The 21,560-nt window shown below is 39.4% G+C and overlaps 1 protein-coding gene across 1 annotated transcript in view; it reads right to left on the reverse strand.

Annotated features, from left to right (window-relative positions):
* LRP2 (LDL receptor related protein 2) overlaps nucleotides 1-21,560 on the reverse strand; it is a 219,547-nt gene that overhangs the window by 57,001 nt on the left and 140,986 nt on the right. The window contains exons 43-50 of the mRNA XM_023189698.3: nucleotides 20,498-20,701; nucleotides 19,365-19,607; nucleotides 16,500-16,625; nucleotides 14,623-14,742; nucleotides 11,468-11,599; nucleotides 9,536-9,737; nucleotides 5,512-5,807; nucleotides 3,038-3,554 (exon numbers count right to left, since the gene is read on the reverse strand). Of these exons, the coding sequence (XP_023045466.2) occupies nucleotides 3,038-3,554; nucleotides 5,512-5,807; nucleotides 9,536-9,737; nucleotides 11,468-11,599; nucleotides 14,623-14,742; nucleotides 16,500-16,625; nucleotides 19,365-19,607; nucleotides 20,498-20,701 (1,840 nt within the window). The remainder of the gene's footprint in view (nucleotides 1-3,037; nucleotides 3,555-5,511; nucleotides 5,808-9,535; nucleotides 9,738-11,467; nucleotides 11,600-14,622; nucleotides 14,743-16,499; nucleotides 16,626-19,364; nucleotides 19,608-20,497; nucleotides 20,702-21,560) is intronic.

A 21,560-nucleotide genomic window follows, 5' to 3' on the forward strand; every position in this document is an offset into this window, starting at 1 on the left:
CAGATGAGGGCAGGGGAAAATAGGAAGTTGGTATTCCTGCAGTGAGGCAAAAAAGCGTGCAAGACTGTATACAATAATTCCCACTTTAAGGTGGTGTCATGTAGAAAATACTGGGGACACACCTCATTCGACAGGGCTGGTTTTAATTTCCTCATGCAGCATAAGACACCCTCTCCAGGCAATGCAAAGGCTTAGCAGAACAGGGAAGCAGAGGTGAGAATCATGAATTACAGTTTAAATGGTGGAGTCAAGGAAACAGACTTGTCTAAGTGTGTCATTGAAACTGCACAGAGAAACTCTGAATTATGACATCCTTAAGATAAAGATTATGACACCCTTAGGATAAAGAGACATCCCTGCCTCTGTCAGACAGGCTATCAAAATGAGTTTCTTAACCTGTGACACGTTTTACTTAATCAAACCTAAGAAGCTTTAGAAACATATTAGGATCTATTAGAAACTGCTACCACAAGGATATTTCTGTTATAAATACATTTTTATTCAATACAATTTATTTTTCTTATAAGTAAGTGTTCTTAACCCAAGGTCTTTACCGAGAATCAGAGAAGCCAGCTTTGGGGATCTGTGTACTTTCTAAAGGGGCCCACGGTTTTCACCAGAGTCTTATAGTATCCATAACCTTCCAAAGGGTTAAATGCCCCTATAATGAGAAGGTCATTTAGGATTCGACAACCAATTCCAACCAGAAGGAGAACGATTTCCCTTCCAAAAGACCTGAATGCCTCTTTGCAATAAGTACGCCCTTATCCATTCATGCTGGATATCTGAATAGTTATGATAGTAGCATTGCTTCAGGCTTGAGCAAGAAGGAACGAGTATCCATATATGTACAAGTCTTGCCAGTTAATTCACTTGGGTAAATGACTAAATCCTAACGAATGAGATGGCTATAACCTTGGATTCCATCACTAGACACTAAGAACAGTGACAATAATAGTAGCTAATTATTGAACACTTGCTAAATGCCAGGTCTTAGACCAGGGACTTTTTAAAACATTACATTATTTCAGATCACAACAGGCTTAGAAGGAGTTGCTATTATTATTCTTGTTGTATTATTATTCCTGTTGCTATTACCATTCAAGTCCTGGTAGACTGGCTACCCCATAGGGCACTCTACTCTGTTGAGCTTACTGTTTTTTCATTAATTTCTCTTTATTCCACAGTCAAAAGACACCCTGTGAACAGATTCTTCTCAAGAAAACATGGAGAAGATATTCCATATCCACTCCTGGAAAAATTAAGATAACTGAGAGCCAACAGTATCTTGCAATGTACATAATGGTGGTTTAAAAAGTTATATCAAATGTAAGCGCTTTGGAAACCAAACACCCTAATGTTGACAGGAGAAATCTTTACTAATATTGGAGAAGAAAATTTGTTGCTAATTTCAGTGTAGCTACTATCTTAGAACTGCCCCCTACCAAAGTAAACATAACTGGGCTCCGTTCTGCCTTTGTCTTTTCAGGAACATTGATCCTGGTTGTGCACCATCCTGGACTTTCAAGAAAAGTTTCCCCTACCCTCACCCAGACTTTCTTGCGCATCTTCCTCACATGTATTTAATTCTCTTCTGATGAAGAACACACCTTGATAGAGAGGAAAGTAGCTGAAATCCGAGGGAAATTTCATTCTAGCAGTTTCTCAGAGAGAGGGCTGAATGGCAATATCTTATAGTTCAAATATTGTTTTTTCTGCACTGGAACAAAGGATGGTGACAAGAACAGTACCATGTTCAATTCTGTTCCTGGAAATCATTAATCACTATACTTTTTGACATGTAGGTTATGTGAAACAGGAACTGATACATACAATAGGAATGCTTAGTCAATGTTTCATTCATTATTCAGCAAGCACTCAGCACCTATGTCAGGCCAGCTACTGGTCAGGGAGAACTGGGAAGCCAACTCTCCCCACCCACTTTAGGATCTTTACCCTTAAGGGGGTCAAATAGGAGGATGTGGGGAAGAGTCCTCTGGAGGTCTGGGTTGACTGCAACAAGAGTCTTTACAGCATAAGTGCCTGCAGATTGATGTCTATTGACCACAAGGCCAATTAGTTTATGCTGCCAAGAATCTGACAGATTTGATATTCAGTAGAAATGTTAAGAAGTGTGGTTGATCTGGTAGTTTAGTTAAAATACCACTGGCCTGCCTTAAAGCCTGTCAGTTTCCAGAAGGGCAATCTCAAAACAAGAGTCTCGTGTTAGCCATTCACCAGTTCTCATGACCAGCCCATGCTGGGAATTACTAGCATTGGTTGGTTTTTTTGTTTTGTTTTGTTTTGTTTTGAGACAGGGTCTCACTCTGTCACTCAGGCTGGAGTGCCATGGCATGTTCTCGGTCTCTGCAACCTCCATCTCCTGGGCTTAAGGGATCCTCCTACCTCAGCCTCATGAGTAGTCAGGACTACAGGCATACACCACCATGCCTTGCTAATTTTTTCATTTTTCATAGAGACAGGTTTCGCCATATTGCCCAGGCTGGTCTTGAGCTTCTGGGCTCAAGCGATCCTCTCACCTCAGCCTCGCAAAGTTCTGGGATTACAGGTGTGAGTCACTGCTCCTGGCCAATGACTAGTATTGTAAGCAAGCCTATGCACCTCAGGAGAGCAAGGGCCATGTCTGCCTTGATCCCCTCAAAACCCCTGCTGCTTGTCATCACACTGGGCATGCGGGAGGGACTCAGGAAGTGACGACTGTGAATGCACCGGTGAATGCATGAATTGTCCCTTCATATCATCTCCAGTTAAGTGAACGGCCAGCAACAGTGAATTCTCTTCCCTTGCAATTCCTGTTTCCATAAAAATGATATTATAAATTTTAAAATAATTAGATATTCTCTTCTGTATCTGTAATTTGAGTATCAGATACAAAGCAGAAAATAAACCTGCAGAAACACTGAATGTATCTGCATATTAACCCAAGTTGAAAAATTAATTTCCTATCAACATGAAAACATGGTTAGAATATTTTTTTAATTTTTAACTTTTAAAAAGCTCATCAGTGTTTTCTTACCTGGAAACCCACTCTACAGCCAGACTTTCTGCAGCTGGTAGTCTGTGGTTTATGATCGTCTCCTTGTTTGTCTTATTCAGAAACATTCTCTCAATGACTTGCCTCTGTGTATCAATCCAGTACAATCTCTTTTCTACTCGGTCAAAATCTAATGCCACAACATTGCCCAGTCCTTCCAAGATGAGGGAGTAAAAATAGCCATCTATAGTTAGATTTCTCAAATAGTAACGGTTGCTAAAAATGAGATAGGGTTCGATGTTACTGTTTTGCCGGCAGGTCTTTCCATCTGGTTCTCGGAGGTAGCCTGGGGCACACTTACAGATGTAGGAGCCTATTACATTCTCACACTTCTGGCTACAGACAAAAGGCGTCTCTGTGCATTCATCAATATCAACACAAGTCCGCTTGTCAGACATAAGCTTGTAACCAGGACGACAGGAACAATAGAAACTGGTTAAGGTGTCTGTGCAGTTGTGATCACAGCCACTGATTGAAGGGTCATGGCATTCATTAACGCCTGTAGGTAAAAGGCAATTCTTAGAGATCCTAAAATATCAACAACCAACTCACTATAATGGTTCAAAGTCAACATTCTACTAAATAGTGCCAATTCTTAATGAACCATGCTAAGACAGACAACAGAGACTTCCAAATACTATGGATTATTGAAAAGTCACTATTTTTCAACTTCCTCACCAACTTACTCCTTCATCAGCAGTTTAAACAACTAATAGAGGAGAAATGAGAAAGGAGAAGAAAAGAGGCTGGCCAGTGTGCTGGTCAAACAGGGCTCAGGGAAAATTTTCTAAATGCTCTGATTTGTAGCATCTTCCAGTGTGACTGCTCACACCATGGTCAAGCTCAGGCTTCCAGTGTGACAGCACTGAACACGGAACCACAAAGAGATACACACATTTGCCTCTCACGAGATGGCATGAGCTCAACACTAGGTGCAACACAACACTACACGTCCCTCTGGCTGGTCCTGTAACACGTGGGCAACCTCACCCAAAAATGATCTACAGAGGGAGGAGCACATGTTCTTATTAGTTCTCTATTCATCAAGGAGCAATAGATTAAAACTTCATGCACTGCATAATCCATGATCCAAATATCAGACCAAGCTCTGCCACTAGTTTACCGTGCACCCCCCGAAACAATTCATTTCCTGTCTATGGGCTACAGTCTTATTATCTGCAAAGAGAAGAGGGTACAGAAGATCACCAGGACTCCTTCTAGTTTTAAGAGCAAATGTTTCATAGGTTCGGAAGAGACCTAATGAGATCACTTCCTCTTCAAACTAAAAATTTTAATTTCAATTATGTACTATTGAGGATTTAATTCTTACAGTTTAGGTAAGGTAAAATTAATTAAAATGCAATGGGAATCTATATGAATTAGGACTAAACATTAAAAAATTCCATATGATTTTTGTATAAATGTGTAATATAGCACATGTTTTTCTTAATTATTAAATGGTTTTTGAAACTTTGGTAGAAATTTGTAGAAGTTTCTCTTATAATAGAACAAAAGCCAGTTTTAGATGATTTTTAAATTTTTTTCATTTTTTTTTTCTTCAACTTTTATTTTAAGTTCAGGGGTACATGTGCAGGATGTACAAGTTTGTTATAACAGGTAAACACATGCCATGGTGGCTTGCTGCACAGATTTTTTTAATATTATGCCTAGATATTCTCTTCTCTACATTTCCACAGCAGTTTCTGTCTAGCATTTAATTTTAATGTTACTTCATATAAATCTTATATTTCATATAAGGACAAAAACTACATTATATACTTCCGGGTCAATTAAGCAAATGCTTTCAATGAGTACTGACAATTAACCAGTGAAAAGAAGAAAACAAAATAAATGAAATGATATGGTCTCTCTCTCTCAAAGTATTTAAATTGTTATTACAGAGACAATACCAACATACATGAAACAATGATTACCAGGATTAAACACCACAAACAGGATGAATTGCCAATATTATGAAGTTCAAGATGGTGCTAAGCAAAAAATACCCATGTTATGGATTCTCAACTGCTTTACTTGCGGTGTTTGGGGTGAGAGGGATATTAAACTCTCCCATTCAATTACCTGAGGACAAAAATGAAGAACAGGCCAAGGAGTCCTAGCAGAGGGATGCTTCAGGCAAAAAGTCATCACAGGGATTCAAAGAGAATCAACACGGTTCTCTTCATTCTCGAGCACCTTATTTGGCAATGTTAAATGATGGCCTGAATATTTGTCCATCTTCTGTTCTAATGACTAAGTAAAGAATTGGTCCAAAAAAATGTGTGTCCCCATCTTATATGCCAAGAAACCTTGGTACCTTTTGCTATACCAGGAATAGTGATTTTATGGTAACTTTGTAGTTAGAGGACAGGTTGGAAAGTCTAAGTCATAAAGGGTTGAGAATCCATATTCAGTCTCCCCTGTATCCTTTCCCCCAAATCCTCTGTTGTACTCACCACAGCCTTTCTCATCGCTGTTGTCCAAACAGTCATCCAGGTGGTTGCAGAGTTTCATCATCTCGATGCAGCGCCCATTGTCACACTTGAACTCATGAGGCGGACACGTGGGTTCTGGGGTGTGGCACAGGTGCATCAGCTCATCAGATCCATCTCCACAGTCATTATCCTCATCACAGACGAAGGTTTTACTAATGCAGCGCCCGTTCTGACAGGTAAACTGATTCTGCTGGCAGGTCTGGTATAAGCAGCCCCTCTCATCACTATAGTCACCACAGTCATTGTGCCGGTCACACCTGTATCATGAGATCCAGTACCACTTTTAGAGAGGTTGACAATAAACCTCAACTGTTATGCACTTGGAGCTTTGCTTCCTTCTCCATCTACCTAAATGCCAGATCAACCATTTTAAAAACATCACCAGTGTCCCACCAACATGGGACATGTACACATATGTAACAAACCTGCACGTTGTGCACATGTACCCTAGAACTTAAAGTATAATAATAATAAAAAAAGATCACCAGTGTCCTTGGTCCCCTTTCCCCCAACATCTTCATCTACCCAATTCCAATTCCAGAAGAATCCAATATTTGGCATTCCATACAACTTCCTCAGGAGCTGGCTGCTACCATTAGAAATGCTACTATTAAATGCTACCATTTAATAGCTATAGACCATTAGGAGGTCTATAGCTATTAAAAATAATTGTATTCATTTTTTCCTTAGTTGATAAACTAATCAAATACAACTTTTGTAATTTTGGCATACATCAGATCTATGAGACAGCTTATGAACACTGGCACTATCTATGTTCAACAGATAATGAGATAGCCAGTGGGTACTGGCAATGTACTGGGTAATCACATGATAAAAGTGCCCATACCCAAGTGGATACTCATAGGGTGAGTGCTACATATTATAAATAATATTATTGGGTGTGTCCTCTAAGAACACATATCTTCCCACTGGAATAACGTTTACATTGTTAGTCCTGTTCCTTCCATCTTTCATTACATTCCTGCCATCTATCATGAGATGTGAGTCTTCATGGTGATGTAAATGAAAGCAAGCTAGTAGGTTAGTATGGCACACTGGCAAAGGAAGAAGGCATGCCGTAGTACTAGAAGCTATCTCGAGACCTAAGATACGCAGGCATCATTATAACAATATAGTTTCCTGAAGTTCTGTGAGCCAAACTGGCCTTTCTTCTCCATATTACTCCAAGATCCCATAAAAGTTATGATGTCTAAAGGGGGTCTCACATAAGCATAAAGGAATCTTTGATAAGAATGAACAAAGCTAATGGTTTTGAACAATTTAGCATAGAAAGCATAGGAGTGGCACATAGAGCATTACAAGATGTGAAGGCAACAACGGTGAATGTGGTCAGTTTTACAACTGACCTATAAGCAGGCCTGCTAACCAGCACTGCCATCCATAAACCCAGGGCCTTGTCAACATGATTTACAGCAAAATGTGTGCATGTAATTGTGAAGAAAGCTGTGGTCAAGGCAGACTGGCTCGGCTCCATTTGGTCTCCCGGGAGCTATTTAACACATTTCCAAATGGCTTGAAAACACCAGTGCTTTCCTTTCTCTAATTTAGATCCAAAGCATGAGGAAAAACAAGTCACTAAGCAAATCACCAAGCTTTCAGACACTATTGCAAGTCAGTATTCCCGCTCACCACCAAATTGTCACCCCTCAGTCTTATCATCCATGTTTTTCAGCAGCATCAGTAATGAGTCAAGAAAAAAGAAAAAAAAGTCAATAGGAAAAATGATCTCCTGTCCCACTGTACAAAACAGACAGCACATTTTCTGCCAAGCAAGCAAGGAGATGCACACTAACAGCACACCTAGGGGAGGCTACTCCAGACACACAGATTTTGGACTTATTTAGAAGCTGATAGCTCAATTTTTCAAACAAACAGTATTTTTTTTTCTCTTCTACTATAGCCCTTTTCAAGGAAATTCAGAAATCTCAAGAAAAAAAGAAAGAGAGAGAGAGAAAGCGAGAGAAAGTGAAGGAAGGAACAAGGGAGGAAGAAAGAAAGGGAGGGAGGAAATGTTACTGTGCTGTGAGGTCATAGTAATGATAAAGGAAGAACCCTGAAAGCTCAGAATGGGAGGAATAAAGGAGACAACTTGGAGTCTGATCAAAATCAACACCTGCTACAGTTCTTGTGCCTAGAGTCTAAGCCTAGGTATTCAGAAAATATTTACATCTAAGACTAATGCTACTAGCTATTTACCAAATTCAGAAAAACTATAGAAGTGCAACACAATAGAACTCTTGAGCAGTAGGGAGAAAATATAGACAAAGAATTATCCACTTTAGCTGAAAAAAATAAAAATCTACACTTTACATCCATATTACTTAAATACAAACAAAGCATATTCTGCTGCAGTTTCAATACAAAAGAAGACAGCTCCATCTCTTGAATGTCTTTGGATTGCCAGTTCACAAACTACCACCTCTCAGCAATGTCCACTCATCAGAGGATGAATCATGCACAGAGTATATTTTCTTGATAGCATTTATCCATTTGTTAAATTACTGCTGAGTCCCTGCTCCTTCACCTCCTCCTCCTTCCTCAGGACCACCACAATAAACACACAATCGTACACCACACTGGACTCCAGTGGTACGTTAGCGCCTGTTGATGAGCTAGCTGTCCACCCCTCCATTCAATGGCCCCTGCGACTCTGCTGCTCTGATCTTGTGCCTACTTAGTGTATCTTTCCCATTGTCTTCCTTCGCATGCTGTAAACTGGCCATTCCTGTTGCTCTCAATGTGCCTCTGTGTCCCTTAACAGTCCTTGGCCCAAGCAGTACCTCTTCATGGCTCCAGTTGTGCCCAAATGCCTAAGACATACTTTCACCTCAGGAAGTCCTACTATATCAAACTCACCTTCCACCTTGAGCAAGCTCCTTTCTGGACTCCCCTACTTTTGCTAATGTTCTTACTATTCTCCTAGTCAATCAGGATTGAAACTTACAAATTGTTCTTCTTCTCCATTTCCTTCCATAATCCAAGTATTTGTTAAGTGGGATGACGAGAAGTTGGAATGTTAAGAATGTATATGAACTGTTTGAAGAGGCCCATTTGGAGAGAGAGGTAAGAAGTCAAACAATGGAACATTGCAGGAGAGGTCCCCCAAACCAGCAGGCTGTGAGCTGAATCTGTTTGACCCACACAATGTTTTCAGAATTTTAAAATTTGCTTCCAGCTTTAAAATCAGACTATTTTATATGAAAATCCAGATTTCCAACTTCTCTCAAAAACAGCATCAGAAAATCTGGCCTCCCAGCCCTCCTGCATGATATTGATCAATGTCTGCATCCTTAGTTGGAGACACTGTCTCAGTTCACTCCACCTGCCTCTCCTTGACCCTGAGCCTAAGAGCCAAGCTCTATTTATCACTCCACCTGCCTCTCCTTGACCCTGAGCCTAACAGCCAAGCTCTATTTATCACCATGCTTATGCTGTTATTTTTCTTACAGCAGAGAAAGGAGAGTGAAACCATTCTTGTAATACCAATGCCTCTACTCCAAGTGGAAAATTAAGCAGGTCACCAGCTTCAAAAGAATTCTTATCTCAAGCCCTCTCCACTAATCTCCCCGGCCCTCTTTGCAAGGCCAGATTCTGTCTTTAACAGACCCTAGGCATTTTTGCCTTGTTGGGCTCCTTCCTCCATAAAAATATTAAAAATTGTATTTAATTTTAAATTGTTAGTGATATTATGTATCAACAATTTATTTAAGTATCTAACTTCTTTTCATTTTAATGCAGTAATACTGGTATAAACCCAGATATGTTAATATTATATATTAAAATACTTTCTTTGATGTAAAAGGGTCTTTTTCTTCTTGATTTTAAAAGGAATCCAAACATTTTCATAGGCCACCAAAAGCAACATGGGCCCTGGGCACTGTGGTCACTGTGCCTAATAGGTAAGTGAGCCCAGCCCCCATGGACATTTGAGGCTTGCTGGGTAACTTTTGAATCCTCAATTCACCTGAATATCTCTGGGATACACAGTCCGTAACCACAGGTGAATTCATTTTCAGAGCAAGTTCTCCTGGTGCAATTCTGATTCTCATCGTAGCCATCAGTACAATCCACATCGCCATCGCAGACCCAAGCCTGGGGAATGCATCTCCTGTCCGGAGGTCTGTCATTTACACAGAGAAACTCGGAATCCGAGCAGTTTTGATTCTCTGAAACCAAAGCACGCAAGAATCAGAAAGCATGAGAGCTCAGTGCAGCAGTTAATTCTCTTTGCTTTAATGTCACTTACCATTCTAAGGATGAAAGGAAATGGGAGGAAAACACATAGACAAATTACACTGCTACTATAATAATAGATCATAATACAAATACCTCCAAAGGTTCCATTTTAATTGCTTTGGACCCTGGCTTTTTCAAAGAAATCAATCTAATAAAACGTCTCATTTATTTTTCCATAAAATACATTAGAATGGTCATACTTTTTCCCTTAGGGTTTCAGAAAACCACTACCATTTTGTTAATTGGACACGAAACCTTGTATTTTGGTAACTTTTTTTAGTTTACAACGTATAATCACACAAGCACAATGTGAGATAGGTATTTTTACACCAGTTGTATAGATGAGAAAACTAAAGCCCAAGATGATTAACTGGATATCTCAAAGTCACAGAACTAGGTGAAGAGCCAGGGCTTCAAACCTAGGTCTTTCTCCTCCAAATTTGGTGCTTTTTCAACTACATTATAGCTACCACCTCAAGCAGTATTGAGGTGGAGAGGAAAGGCATATGTTAACAGAGTTGTCAGAGACCATGATGCTATGAGGAAAGAGATGAGATGCTGACATCGAATCATTAGTGTCCACAAAATGAAAGGACAAGTGTTTTATCCAGTCTCATTGCAGGTGAATAGGAAACAAAAGAAAGAAGGAGATGTTGGTAAAGACAGCTGGGAGAAATGCACGTGCCACAATCCATGTATGTGCAGCTGTCAACCACCCATGTCAGTGGATAGGGTGGATAGAGTAAATGTGGAGTTGTGACCCGCCCCCACAGTCACAACACAGGAGGGTGCCATCAGACGCAAGCAGCAGGGAGTCACTGAGTCTACTGCTCTACCATAGAAAGACATTCTGATTAATTCTTGGACTACCTAAGACTTCCATACCCTGTTGGTAATGAAAATGATGTTCCATTTTCTACTCAAGAGGCATAACACCCCTCCCTCCATATGGCTTTAAGGTGACGAAGGAAACTAGAAGCAGTCCATTGTCATACTGTGAAGGTTGCTATTAAGAGTGGCCAACCACTGGGTGCAGTGGCTCACGCTTGTAATCCCAGCACTTTGGGAGGTCAAAGCAAGAGGATTGCTTGAGCCTAGTAGTTTGAGACTAGCCTGGGCAATATAGCGAGACCTCATCTCTGCAAAAAAATATAAAACATCAGCCAGGCATGGTGGTGGGCCTATGATCCCAACTACTTGAGAGGCTGAAGTGGGAGGATCGCTTGAGCCTGGAAGGTGGAGACTGCACTGAGCCATGATCCCACCACTGCACTCCGGCCTGGGCAACAGAGTAAGACCTTGTCTCAAAAAATAAAAAATAAAAAATAAAGTAGCCAACCAAGTATTTGTGGGGTTTTTTTGTTTTGTTTTTTTGTTTTTGTTTTTGTTTTTTGCCCTAGAAATGTAGGACAAATGTTTTGTCCATTAGCCAAATGTAAGAGAAAGAAAGTAAACATAAAGTCATTTTTCATTACTCTGAAGCATTTAAGTGGATGATATCAAACACTCCCAGCATGGAGAAACAAAGGTAACATTCTATCAGTGTCCATTCAATTAAATAGAAATCTTCGATCGATCGTACTCTCCAAACACAGAAAAACGACTCTACTGCATTTCCCTGGAATGTGACTCTGCAATGGAATTAATCAGCTTCACTTACGACACTGGTGCCTTTCATCCTCATCACTCATGTCCCCACAGTCATTATCACCATCACAGACCCACTCGCTTGGGATGCACCTCCCCCGATCACACTTGAACTCATCGGCGAGGCAGGTTCGTTCAGGGTGACCTGAAAAGAGCAATAGCATTCTCAGTGAAAAGAGTGGTTTGCAGTCCAGGAATCTGGAGACAAGCTGGCTGGAGCATGGGTTGTCTAGACAACCTGAACCAGAGCATTACTTCGTTATATACATCTCGGGTAGTCCTCCAATAAGACTAGTACCAGTGACCAACAGTTTGAGGTAAAAGTAGTCAACTGACAGTGCAAAGCCCTAATTATCTTTGGTGACTAAAATGAGATACAATATTCCCTTATGGGTATGGTAGAGAAAGAACACTTCTTTTCCCAGGGAAGATAGGAATTACCTACTATTTCACATGTTTCTATTTTAAAATCTACTTTTCATCCAAAACCATTTTGTTTCATGCAAACTCTCCCCAGCCTGCGCTCCCCATCCTTGCTCCCTTTCCTTGTTTCCATAATACTTACCACCATCTTTCAACATACTAGACAATTTACTGATTGGTTGCCTGTCTCCCCTCTTTAGAATATTAGCCCATGTGGGCAGGGATTGTTGTCTTATTCACTGACACAGCCCAAAAGTTCCTAGAACATGGCTGTTCAATAAATACTGAATTAAAATAAGTCACTCCTCCACTTCAAATTAGCCACCACTGATTCAGATTCTTTAACCCTAACCCTACATGTTCCTACTTAACTAATCAAGGTGTCATAGGCTCCCAAACCCAGGGTGTACTGGAATTAGCCTAAGGCAAGAGAAAATATAATTGCAACTGATAAAGACATAGCCTAATCATAACAGTAAGAAGAAACAGGCTCTTTTAGAAGCTGCTATGAAAAGTGTGTACATTGATCCAGACCTATTTTTTTGTTGTTGAGACAGAGTCTCAACTCTGTCACCAAGCTGGAGCACAGTGGCACAATCTCAGCTCACTGCAACCTCTGCCTCCCGGGTTCAAGTGATTCTCCTGCCTCAGCCTTCCAAGTAGCTAGGACTACAGGCGCCTGCCACCATGCCTGGCTAATTTTTGTATTTTCAGTAGAGACAGGTTTCACCACGTTGGCCAGGATGGTCTTGATCTCTTGACCTCGTGATCTGCCCGCCTCGGCCTCCCAAACTGCTAGGATTACGGTGTGAGCCACCACACCAGGCCTGACCCAGATTTCTTGAAGAGACATATCCCCTTTGACACAGCAGCACCACTTGTGGACATCTAGACTATATGGATCTTTCCACATGTGCACAAAAAGGTTTCTAAAAGGATGTTCATCCTGGCACTGTTTTTCATAGTGAAAAAATGGAAACAACCTAAATGTCCAACCACTAGGAAAAGGATAAAAACACATGGAGACCATTCATATTTCAAAGTATTCTTTGGCAGTGTACAGGAATGAGGCAGGTCTGCATTTGCTGACATGATGTTAAGCTTAAAAAATAAAAGCGAATTGCAGAAAATATGTATAGTAAGACCCCATCTGTTTTTTAAAAAACTATATATCAAGATATATAAAAGTAAAGTAAGATATATACAAAATAAAAGTAAGGAGAATTCACACCCATCCTTAATAGTGATTATCTTTGAGGAGTGAGGGGATTGGAGAAGGGTGAAAAAATGTAAATTTTACTTTTTTGTACATCGTATTATTTCTTTAAAATATATTTCTGAACATTATTACTTTACTACAATGAGGACATATTCATATGTGGGTTATGTGCTTATTTTATTTAAATAGATCAGGTCATTGGTACTCATTGCTATTACTATGACTCTCATTACCATAGAGAAGTTTAAAAAGTCATATTAATTCTTCATATATTTGAACCAATAATTCATACATTTGAACCAATCTCTAAGACTATTCTACTCATCTGGTACTTATTAATTATTTCCTTTACAGGTCCTCAAAACTCTATGCGCCCTTTGCTTTCTATAAAACTTTCAGTGTTGGGGAAAAAGAACATAGTGAAGCACTCCATATACCACTCTCCATCCAACACAGAATTTAAACCTGAGAGAAAATTGGAATCAAAAATAGTTTGACTTCAGCTATAAAACTATACTGATGATCCTAAGAAAATATCCTGAAAATAAAATGTTTTAAATATGATGTTAATATTTACTACAACAATATATACAACAGAGAAATAAAATAAAAGAAACCTAATGCTTAATAATAGAGGCAGTTAACTTGATGATACTATAACCACTCAATGGAATATTATAGTCATTAAAAGGAGTATGAAGACAAGGATGAGCAAACTTTTTATTAACTAGGTAGTAAACATTTTAGGTTTACAGGCCCTATGGTCTCTGTTGCACCTACTGGACATAACCATTGTAGAAGGACAGCAGCCATAGATGTTATGGGGCTGCATTTGAGTAAAATGCTATCTATAAAGACAGGCAACTGGCCCACAGCTATAGTTTTCTGACTCCTAAATAGCAATATGATTTATTGACAGGTTTTTTTAAAGCAAAGTAGAAGATTGTATTTTTATATTTTTACAATGATGTAAAAAATGTGCATGGATATAGATTAGAATTTGTGAAAGCCAATAGCAGACTCCAAATGTAAACAGGGCATAACTGTCCCCAGGAATACAACCAAAGGCCCCTGCAACTTCTTGGGCCTCTCGTGCACAGAGACAGAACAGGAAGAGGATGCATGCCCCTAATATACTCCTTCCGCATGTATATGACTCCAATCACTTTTGGGTCTTCTGACAGCTTTCTGGGCCAGCACTCAACCAAATTCAGAAACTTCAATTGAGAGTCAACTAAAATTAAGTTCTACCAGCTAAGCACTGTATTAGGTGCATCACCAATATAATTTCATTTTATCAGCATCAATCAGCAGCTTCCACATCCTGATCAGCTCCCCACACAGTGCTCTGCACTAACAGGCTTTAATGAATATCCGCTGAGCAGTGTCAGCATTCCAGATGAAAGCTGGGACAGGAAGTGCAAGCATTCAGCAGTCATGACCCTGGTCTGTATTTGAAGTGGTTGGAAGAGACTGAAGTTGTCTAGCTGCATCGTGATGTTTTTCATGCTTGCTTACTCTCTTACCGCAAGAGGCAGGTTCATCAGAGGCATCAAAACAATCTATTTCCTGATCGCAATACCAATGTTGAGGAATACAGCGCCCAGATGTGCATTGGAACTCACTGCTGCTGCACGTGTGAGTGGCTACAGGAGGGAAAGAAGATAAAATCCATGAGCAAAACGCAAGCATGTTCCCATCAGTCTTAACCTGCCTCTATCTCTGAGCTAGATAATAGTTACCAAAAAAGGAAGACTGAGCCCAGAAAATGTGTGTTTGTGTAAGCTTTCTGTAGGGAGGGAGAAGTATGGGAGACAGAAGGAAGTCAATCCTGCCCCAATTCCCCAGTTGTTTTTTCTGGATTCCAGAAATCAAAAAAAAAAAAAAAATTGTATTTGTTAGAAATACCAAAGAACTATCTTTGTGATAAATGAAATCACAAATTGTAAGTCTTGGTTTTATTTTTTCTACTATAATGTAAAATTAAATAAATTCCATTGCAATAATAATTAAAAGCAAAACAATAATATGACCATATCTAAGTTCACTCCACACACAACCTTTTAGCCATGTTAGATAATAATTCTAGAAAGTTGGCAAGGTTATCATCTTATTCATCCTTGGAATACCAGACTTTTAGTTGAGTAAGTGGGAAACTCTGCCTATGTTTGAACATTGACTCTTTTCTCGAGTAACTTTAGGTAGCTCTGGTCATATGCATTTTCCAAATTGTTATGTGGGTGCACATCTAATTAAAGTCTTGCAATTATTCTGGTCTATGAGGCTCTCTTGCTTTGGCTCCTGATATCTGATGATTTGCCAGGGGAGAACTGACATGGAAGCAGAGGTCCCTGGAAAGTCAGCAATAACTCCTATCTGTCTAGCCCTATCTAGTGGCGGCATCCTGATTCTGCTTCCTTGTGCTGCTGTTATTACAACAGATTCCTCTTCCTGTGCTGTACCCTAGCTTGGTGACAAATAATTATGATGTCCTTTGGTTTTCTTGGGAGGGGACCATTGACAAGAGTTTAACTACATATACCCAGAACAGGGAAGGGCAATCACTAAATCCTTAAATTATGTAACCATTTATAGTAATAGTCTCAAAGTTATCAAACTTAAGAAAGGCTTTTTAATTTGAGCTATAAATACAGGAAATTGTTTGAATGAACCAAATTGCTAAATATGAAATAGAGATTTCTGAAATTCAAATGTACCTAGGAGATATAAAGATACTTTCAGTTACTGGTCAGGCACGGTGGTTCACACTTGTAATCCCAGAACTTTGGGAGGCTGAGGTGGGTGGATCGCTTGAGCCCAAGAGTTCCAGACCAGCCTGGGTAACACAGCGAAACCCCATATCTACAAAAAATACAAAAATTAGCCAGGCGTGGTGGCACATGCATGTAATCCCAGCTACTCAGGAGGCTGAGGTGGGAGGATGGCTTGAGCCCAGGAGGCGGAGGTTGCAGTGAGCTGTGATCATGCCACTGCACTACAGCCCAGGTGACAGAGTGAGGCTGTCTGAAAAAAAAAATAGTTTTCAGTTACTAATAGCCACTATAATAATATTAAGAGTAAATTATAAAGGCTTAACAGGCAAATTCTGCCTACGTAGATGAAGGTGAAAGGCTTTCAACAGTGGGAGCAATGGCTCTCCAATAGTAGCAGATCTCTGGAAGAAATATTCAGGGTCTGGGAATTCCAGCCAGAGAACAGAGAGAAAGAGTTTCTCATATCCATGCAATCACATATGAAAGCAGCTGCTTACCACCTCTACTTAGAAGGTCAATGTGAAATGACAATGGAAATCAGCCCAGATACCCAAGCTTCATATCTTTGTATTAGCTCACAACATGCATCTCTGGAACAATGGAAAGAAAAGCAGTTTTATCTTACTCACTGCAATAAGTAGGGTTTTCATCACTGTTATCTCCACAGTCATTGTCTCCGTCACACAAATAAATGCGAGGAATACAAATATTTGAATTCTGACACTTCGTGTATCCAGACTGGCAAGTGCGATCAGCTTGAAAAAGATAACCAGATAAATATTTGTAATATATCCACCAAATATGTATTATGAAGAGTATCCATGCTAACAGATCTATTGTAGAACTCAAACCACTGGAAGGGCGGCATTTTCAAAGCTATCAGAAAGGCAGGATTCATGATACTCATGTTACTTATAGACTCTATAGTAACAAGACACATTTCCAGCTGATACTGGGGAGAAGGGAGAGGAGATACTGATTTGTAGCTTAAATCAACTGTTTTCATTAGTTAATAGTATCAACAAGAGTTCCAACTCTTGGTAAAATAAACTATGACATTTCCACACAATGGAGTAATATGTAGCTATTAAAGGAATAAAGAAGATTTCTATATACTGATAAGTAATGACAGCATAATCTTCAGGATATATTGTTAATAGTAAGAAAGCAAGATTCAAAACAGTAGGCTATATTTTGTGTAAGGAAAATGACGATATAAGTGTATGTGTGTGTGTAGCAAGAGAGAGATGCTTCTACTAAAAACAAAAACAACAAAGAAAAGATAAACTAACAAAAATTGTCATCTCTCTGGATAGATTGAGAAGAGCACAGAGGAAGCAGAAAGGAGAGGAAGAAATGAAGGACTTCTGTAAATGCACCTCGTCATGTAGTTTTAACTTTGGAACTATGTATGTTATTTTGTGCAAATAAAATCAATAAAATAAAAACGAGAAAAGAAAATAACATTTGGAAAGAGCAATAGATGAAGCTAACTATATATCAAGTTGATAGAATAACCCTGCAGAAAAAAAATTTCAAATATCTCTAAAATCAGTATTTTGACTGCATATCTCTAGTGGGACATAATCTAAAATGCAAGAAGAATCTTGCATTTAGTAGATTTAGTGTTAATAGTATTATTTGAGTGGTTATGATAATGTTGAAATTATTATAGGCATTTTGAAATTACTATATAATAAAACAAGTAACTATATTCATGTCAAGAGAAACCATGATTTTAAGCATGAGAAGAGGTGTGATTATAAAATCTAAAATGCAAACAACCTGTAATCTTAAATTTAAATGGGAAATATCAATAAAAAGTTTTTTCTGGCCAGGCGCGGGGGCTCACGCCTGTAATCCCACCACTTTGGGAGGCCGAGGCAGGTGGATCACGAGGTCAGGAGATTGAGACCAACCTGGCTAACACGGCGAAACCCCATCTCTACTAAAAAATGCAAAATATTAGCCAGGCATGGTGGTGGGCGCCTGTAGTCCCAGCTACTCAGGAGGCTGAGGCAGGAGAATGACGTGAACCCGGGAGGTAGACCTTGCTGTGAGCCGAGATCATGCCACTGCACTACAGCCTGGACGACAGAGTGAGACTCCATCTCAGAAAAGAAAAAAAAAAAAGTTTTGTCCTTAAAAGCTGTATTTCCTAGCTCTGACCATTGAACAGGACTAGAAGCAATGAAAGCTAAGTAGGAATGAGCACCCCAACCCTGTGATAATTTCTAAGAATCACAAAGGGAATGAGGTCTCCTTGGAAAAGTGGTTAATTCCAGGACTGGGACAGGAAATATAAGATAAGCTTGAGCTATAAGAAGATGGATTGGGGTCATGTCAAAGAACAGAAAATCCAACTTAAGGACTCTCATTGGCCTAAGTTTGGACAACCATGTACTAAAAAGAACAGTTGACAGCACTGTATTAAAACTCATCAAATACATAAAGATCAAAGAGTTCAATATAACACTAAACTAAACTAAACAAAAACTTAATTATCCTGTGTCATCAACTCATTACTCGGAAAATTGACAAGCAAAAGGTATTTATCCTATAGATTATAATTACCAACAAAAGCTGACAAGGGAAACGTCTTCTTTATCAAACTTCAGCTAATAAATGTGGCAGGAATACTATAATTTTAAAGTGCCCATTTCATAACCCTTAAAGAAATAATGGGTTTATGGAACAACCACCCATGGATGCTAAAACCATTGGGTGAAAGGAGGATGGGAGTTTCATAAGAGAAGATTCAGGCTGACGCCAGAATCCACTTAAAGTGGGGCAACCGAACATCATGTGCCTCATGAGGTGATGCAACAGGAAACACACAACTCCACCTCTGAAACACTCTTACCCAAAGAATTGTACCTGTTACTATCAAAACTGTAGGTCTAAATACCAGTTCATAGGAAATAAGAGGGATAGGATAAATTAAATGGATCAATTATGCAATTAGTCAAATCCAGAATGTGAGATATTCTACAGGACAAATCACCCAATCTTTCTAATGAATCAATGACATTAAAAAGTGGGAAGTGTTGTGGCATAAAAGAAATTGAAGAATTATAACAATCAAAATCAATGTGTAGATCTCATCTGAACCCTAACTTGAACAGAGTAACAGTAAAAATACATTTTGGGGATAAGCGACAAAATCTGAACATGGACTAGGTACTCTGGGATATTAAGTAAGTACTGTTGATTTTGCCAGGCATTATAACAGCATGGTAGTTGTTTTCTAAAATATCATCAGTGAAGTGCATGTCTAGGAGTCACTTTAAAATACTAGAAAAAAGGAGAGAAAAAGGAAACAAGATTGGTATTTGTTGATACTTGCTACCGTGCCTAGCCAAAAATTTACGTTTTAGATAAATACTTCGGTTTTCTTTTTTTTGGAAAGCCTTTTGTTTTTATATAATAATTTCATCTCCCATGATCCAAGACTTCAGACCCAAAATCACAATAAGCACTTAAGATAAACTTACGGCAATTTTTCTCATCTGAAGTGTTATTATCGTGGCAGTTGTCTACACCATTGCAGACAAACTCACGAGGTATGCACCTTCTATTATTGCACATAAACTCCGTGGTGGCATTGCAGTCCCTGAACAGGCACCCTGCCTCATCACTGCCATCACCACAGTCATTGTAGTAATCACAGCGGTAAGAGTATTGGACACATCGCCCATTGGCACAGGTGAAGGCTGTCGGTGAGCAGGTGTGAAGTGCTAAGAAGAGGAAAAACATGAGAACAAGCCCTCTTGATTAAAGCATTATCCTAATTTTTAAAAAGATACAATTAAATAAAAGGGACACTTTGAATTTACCTTCCAAGGCAAAAAACGCTGCAAAACGGACTGCATGCAAAGTGAGATAACACTTTTAATTAGTTAGATTAAGCAAAATATGTTGCATACCTTTTTAAAATAAATTGTTTTATGCAAAAATCAAGTAATTTCAGCACAAATCAAAGTGATTCTATTTCTCGATAATCTCAATTTATCTCAATCACAGAAAAGCAAGCAATTATAGTTTATTTCAGGAAAATAAAAACTCCTAGCCCCTATCACAGTCTGCTAGGAAAAGGTAACCAACCTCAGAACTCCCTGAGAAAGTCCACTGTGTTTTATTCACTCTATTCAGATGGAAGCTGACGATTGGAAGTTATTTTCATAAAATTATTGAAATAATGACCTTTGTGCTATGAAAATTAGTAAAAATGATACTTTCCTCAGTCCCAAGCTAAGCCAGGCTTAGCATGCACCATGTCTCATGCTAAGGGTTTTTTACATGTTGTTTCTCTTACTCCTCACAAGAACCCTAGTAGTAGCTCCATTTTACAGATGAGACATCTGAGGCTTGAGATATTAAGTAACTTTCCCAGGGCTACACAGATTACAAAATACAATCACCAGGATGATGACTGTGCTTGTGTTTTTAACCACTACAGGTGTGATTTAACATAAACAGTCTGGATTATAAGAGCAAACATTTTTCAGCTCTACCAGGATGCCTAGGCACACAGTTCAAACCCATTCACACACAGCAGGATTCTGTACCAAACACTTGACATCAAGATGCCATTGCTCCTACCAAAAGCGCCAAGAGTCCAACTCACCACAGACACTTTCCATCTCATCACTGCCATCCCCACAGTCGTTATCATTATCACACTTCCACTCTTCCGAGATGCAGCGCCCATTGGAGCAGGTGAAGGAAGATGCACCACATCGTTCACCATTGTCCACAATGCAGTGCTTCCTGTTATTGGCCAAATACCAGTTGCCCTCATGTGGACACTGGCACTCAGCACCATTTGGACCTGAAGAAAGATAATCCCAGAAGAAGCAAAAGATGGATGCAGCCACCGTTCACATTGTCCCCTACACAATAGCACTTGCAACAGCTTCTACATTAAATGCTCCCTAAGACAAGCCATGGAAATTCTGCCCATTAACCTTTTAACTATATTCTGAATCACTTTTCCATGAAGAAGAGCAATCACCAATTTCTAATAAATGTGCCGATTCCTTCTAAACAACAGGAAATATCAACGTCTCTTCTCAGCAAAATTTGCAAAGCAACAACATCAAAAGGCATATCTTCCCATGAATTTGCTGTTCTTTATAAAATGCACAATGAAGCATATGATCCCACCCACAAATACCACCAGAAATATTTCAAACTATAAATAATACCTCTTAAGCAGAAAATGTACATCCTTTTATAAGGAAGGCAGGCTCATTGACGGAATTCCTAGTCAAGACATGAAGTAGGGCAGCCAAGCCTTCATCTTTCTTTCTAACTGCATCAAGCTTGTATTTAAAATGCCTTCATAAGCTGAGCGCTGTGGCTCACACCTGTAATCCCAGCACTTTGGGAAGCCGAGGTGGGCGGATCACTTGAGGCCAAGAGTTTGAGACTAGCCTGGCCAACATGGTGAAGCCCCATCTCTATTAAAAATACAAAAATTAGCTGGACATGGTGGTGTACGCCTGTAGTCCCAGCTACTAGGGAGGCTGAGGCAGGAGAATTGCATGAACCCAGGAGGTGGAGGTTGCAGTGAGCCGAGATCCTGCCACTGCACTCCAGCCTGGGCAACAGAGTGAGACTCCGTCTCAAAAATAAAATAAAATAAAATAAAATAAAATAAAATAAAATAAAATAAAATAAAATAAAAT

This window comes from Piliocolobus tephrosceles, chromosome 11 (genome assembly GCF_002776525.5).
Source record: "Piliocolobus tephrosceles isolate RC106 chromosome 11, ASM277652v3, whole genome shotgun sequence".
Taxonomy (NCBI): Eukaryota; Metazoa; Chordata; class Mammalia; order Primates; family Cercopithecidae; genus Piliocolobus; species Piliocolobus tephrosceles.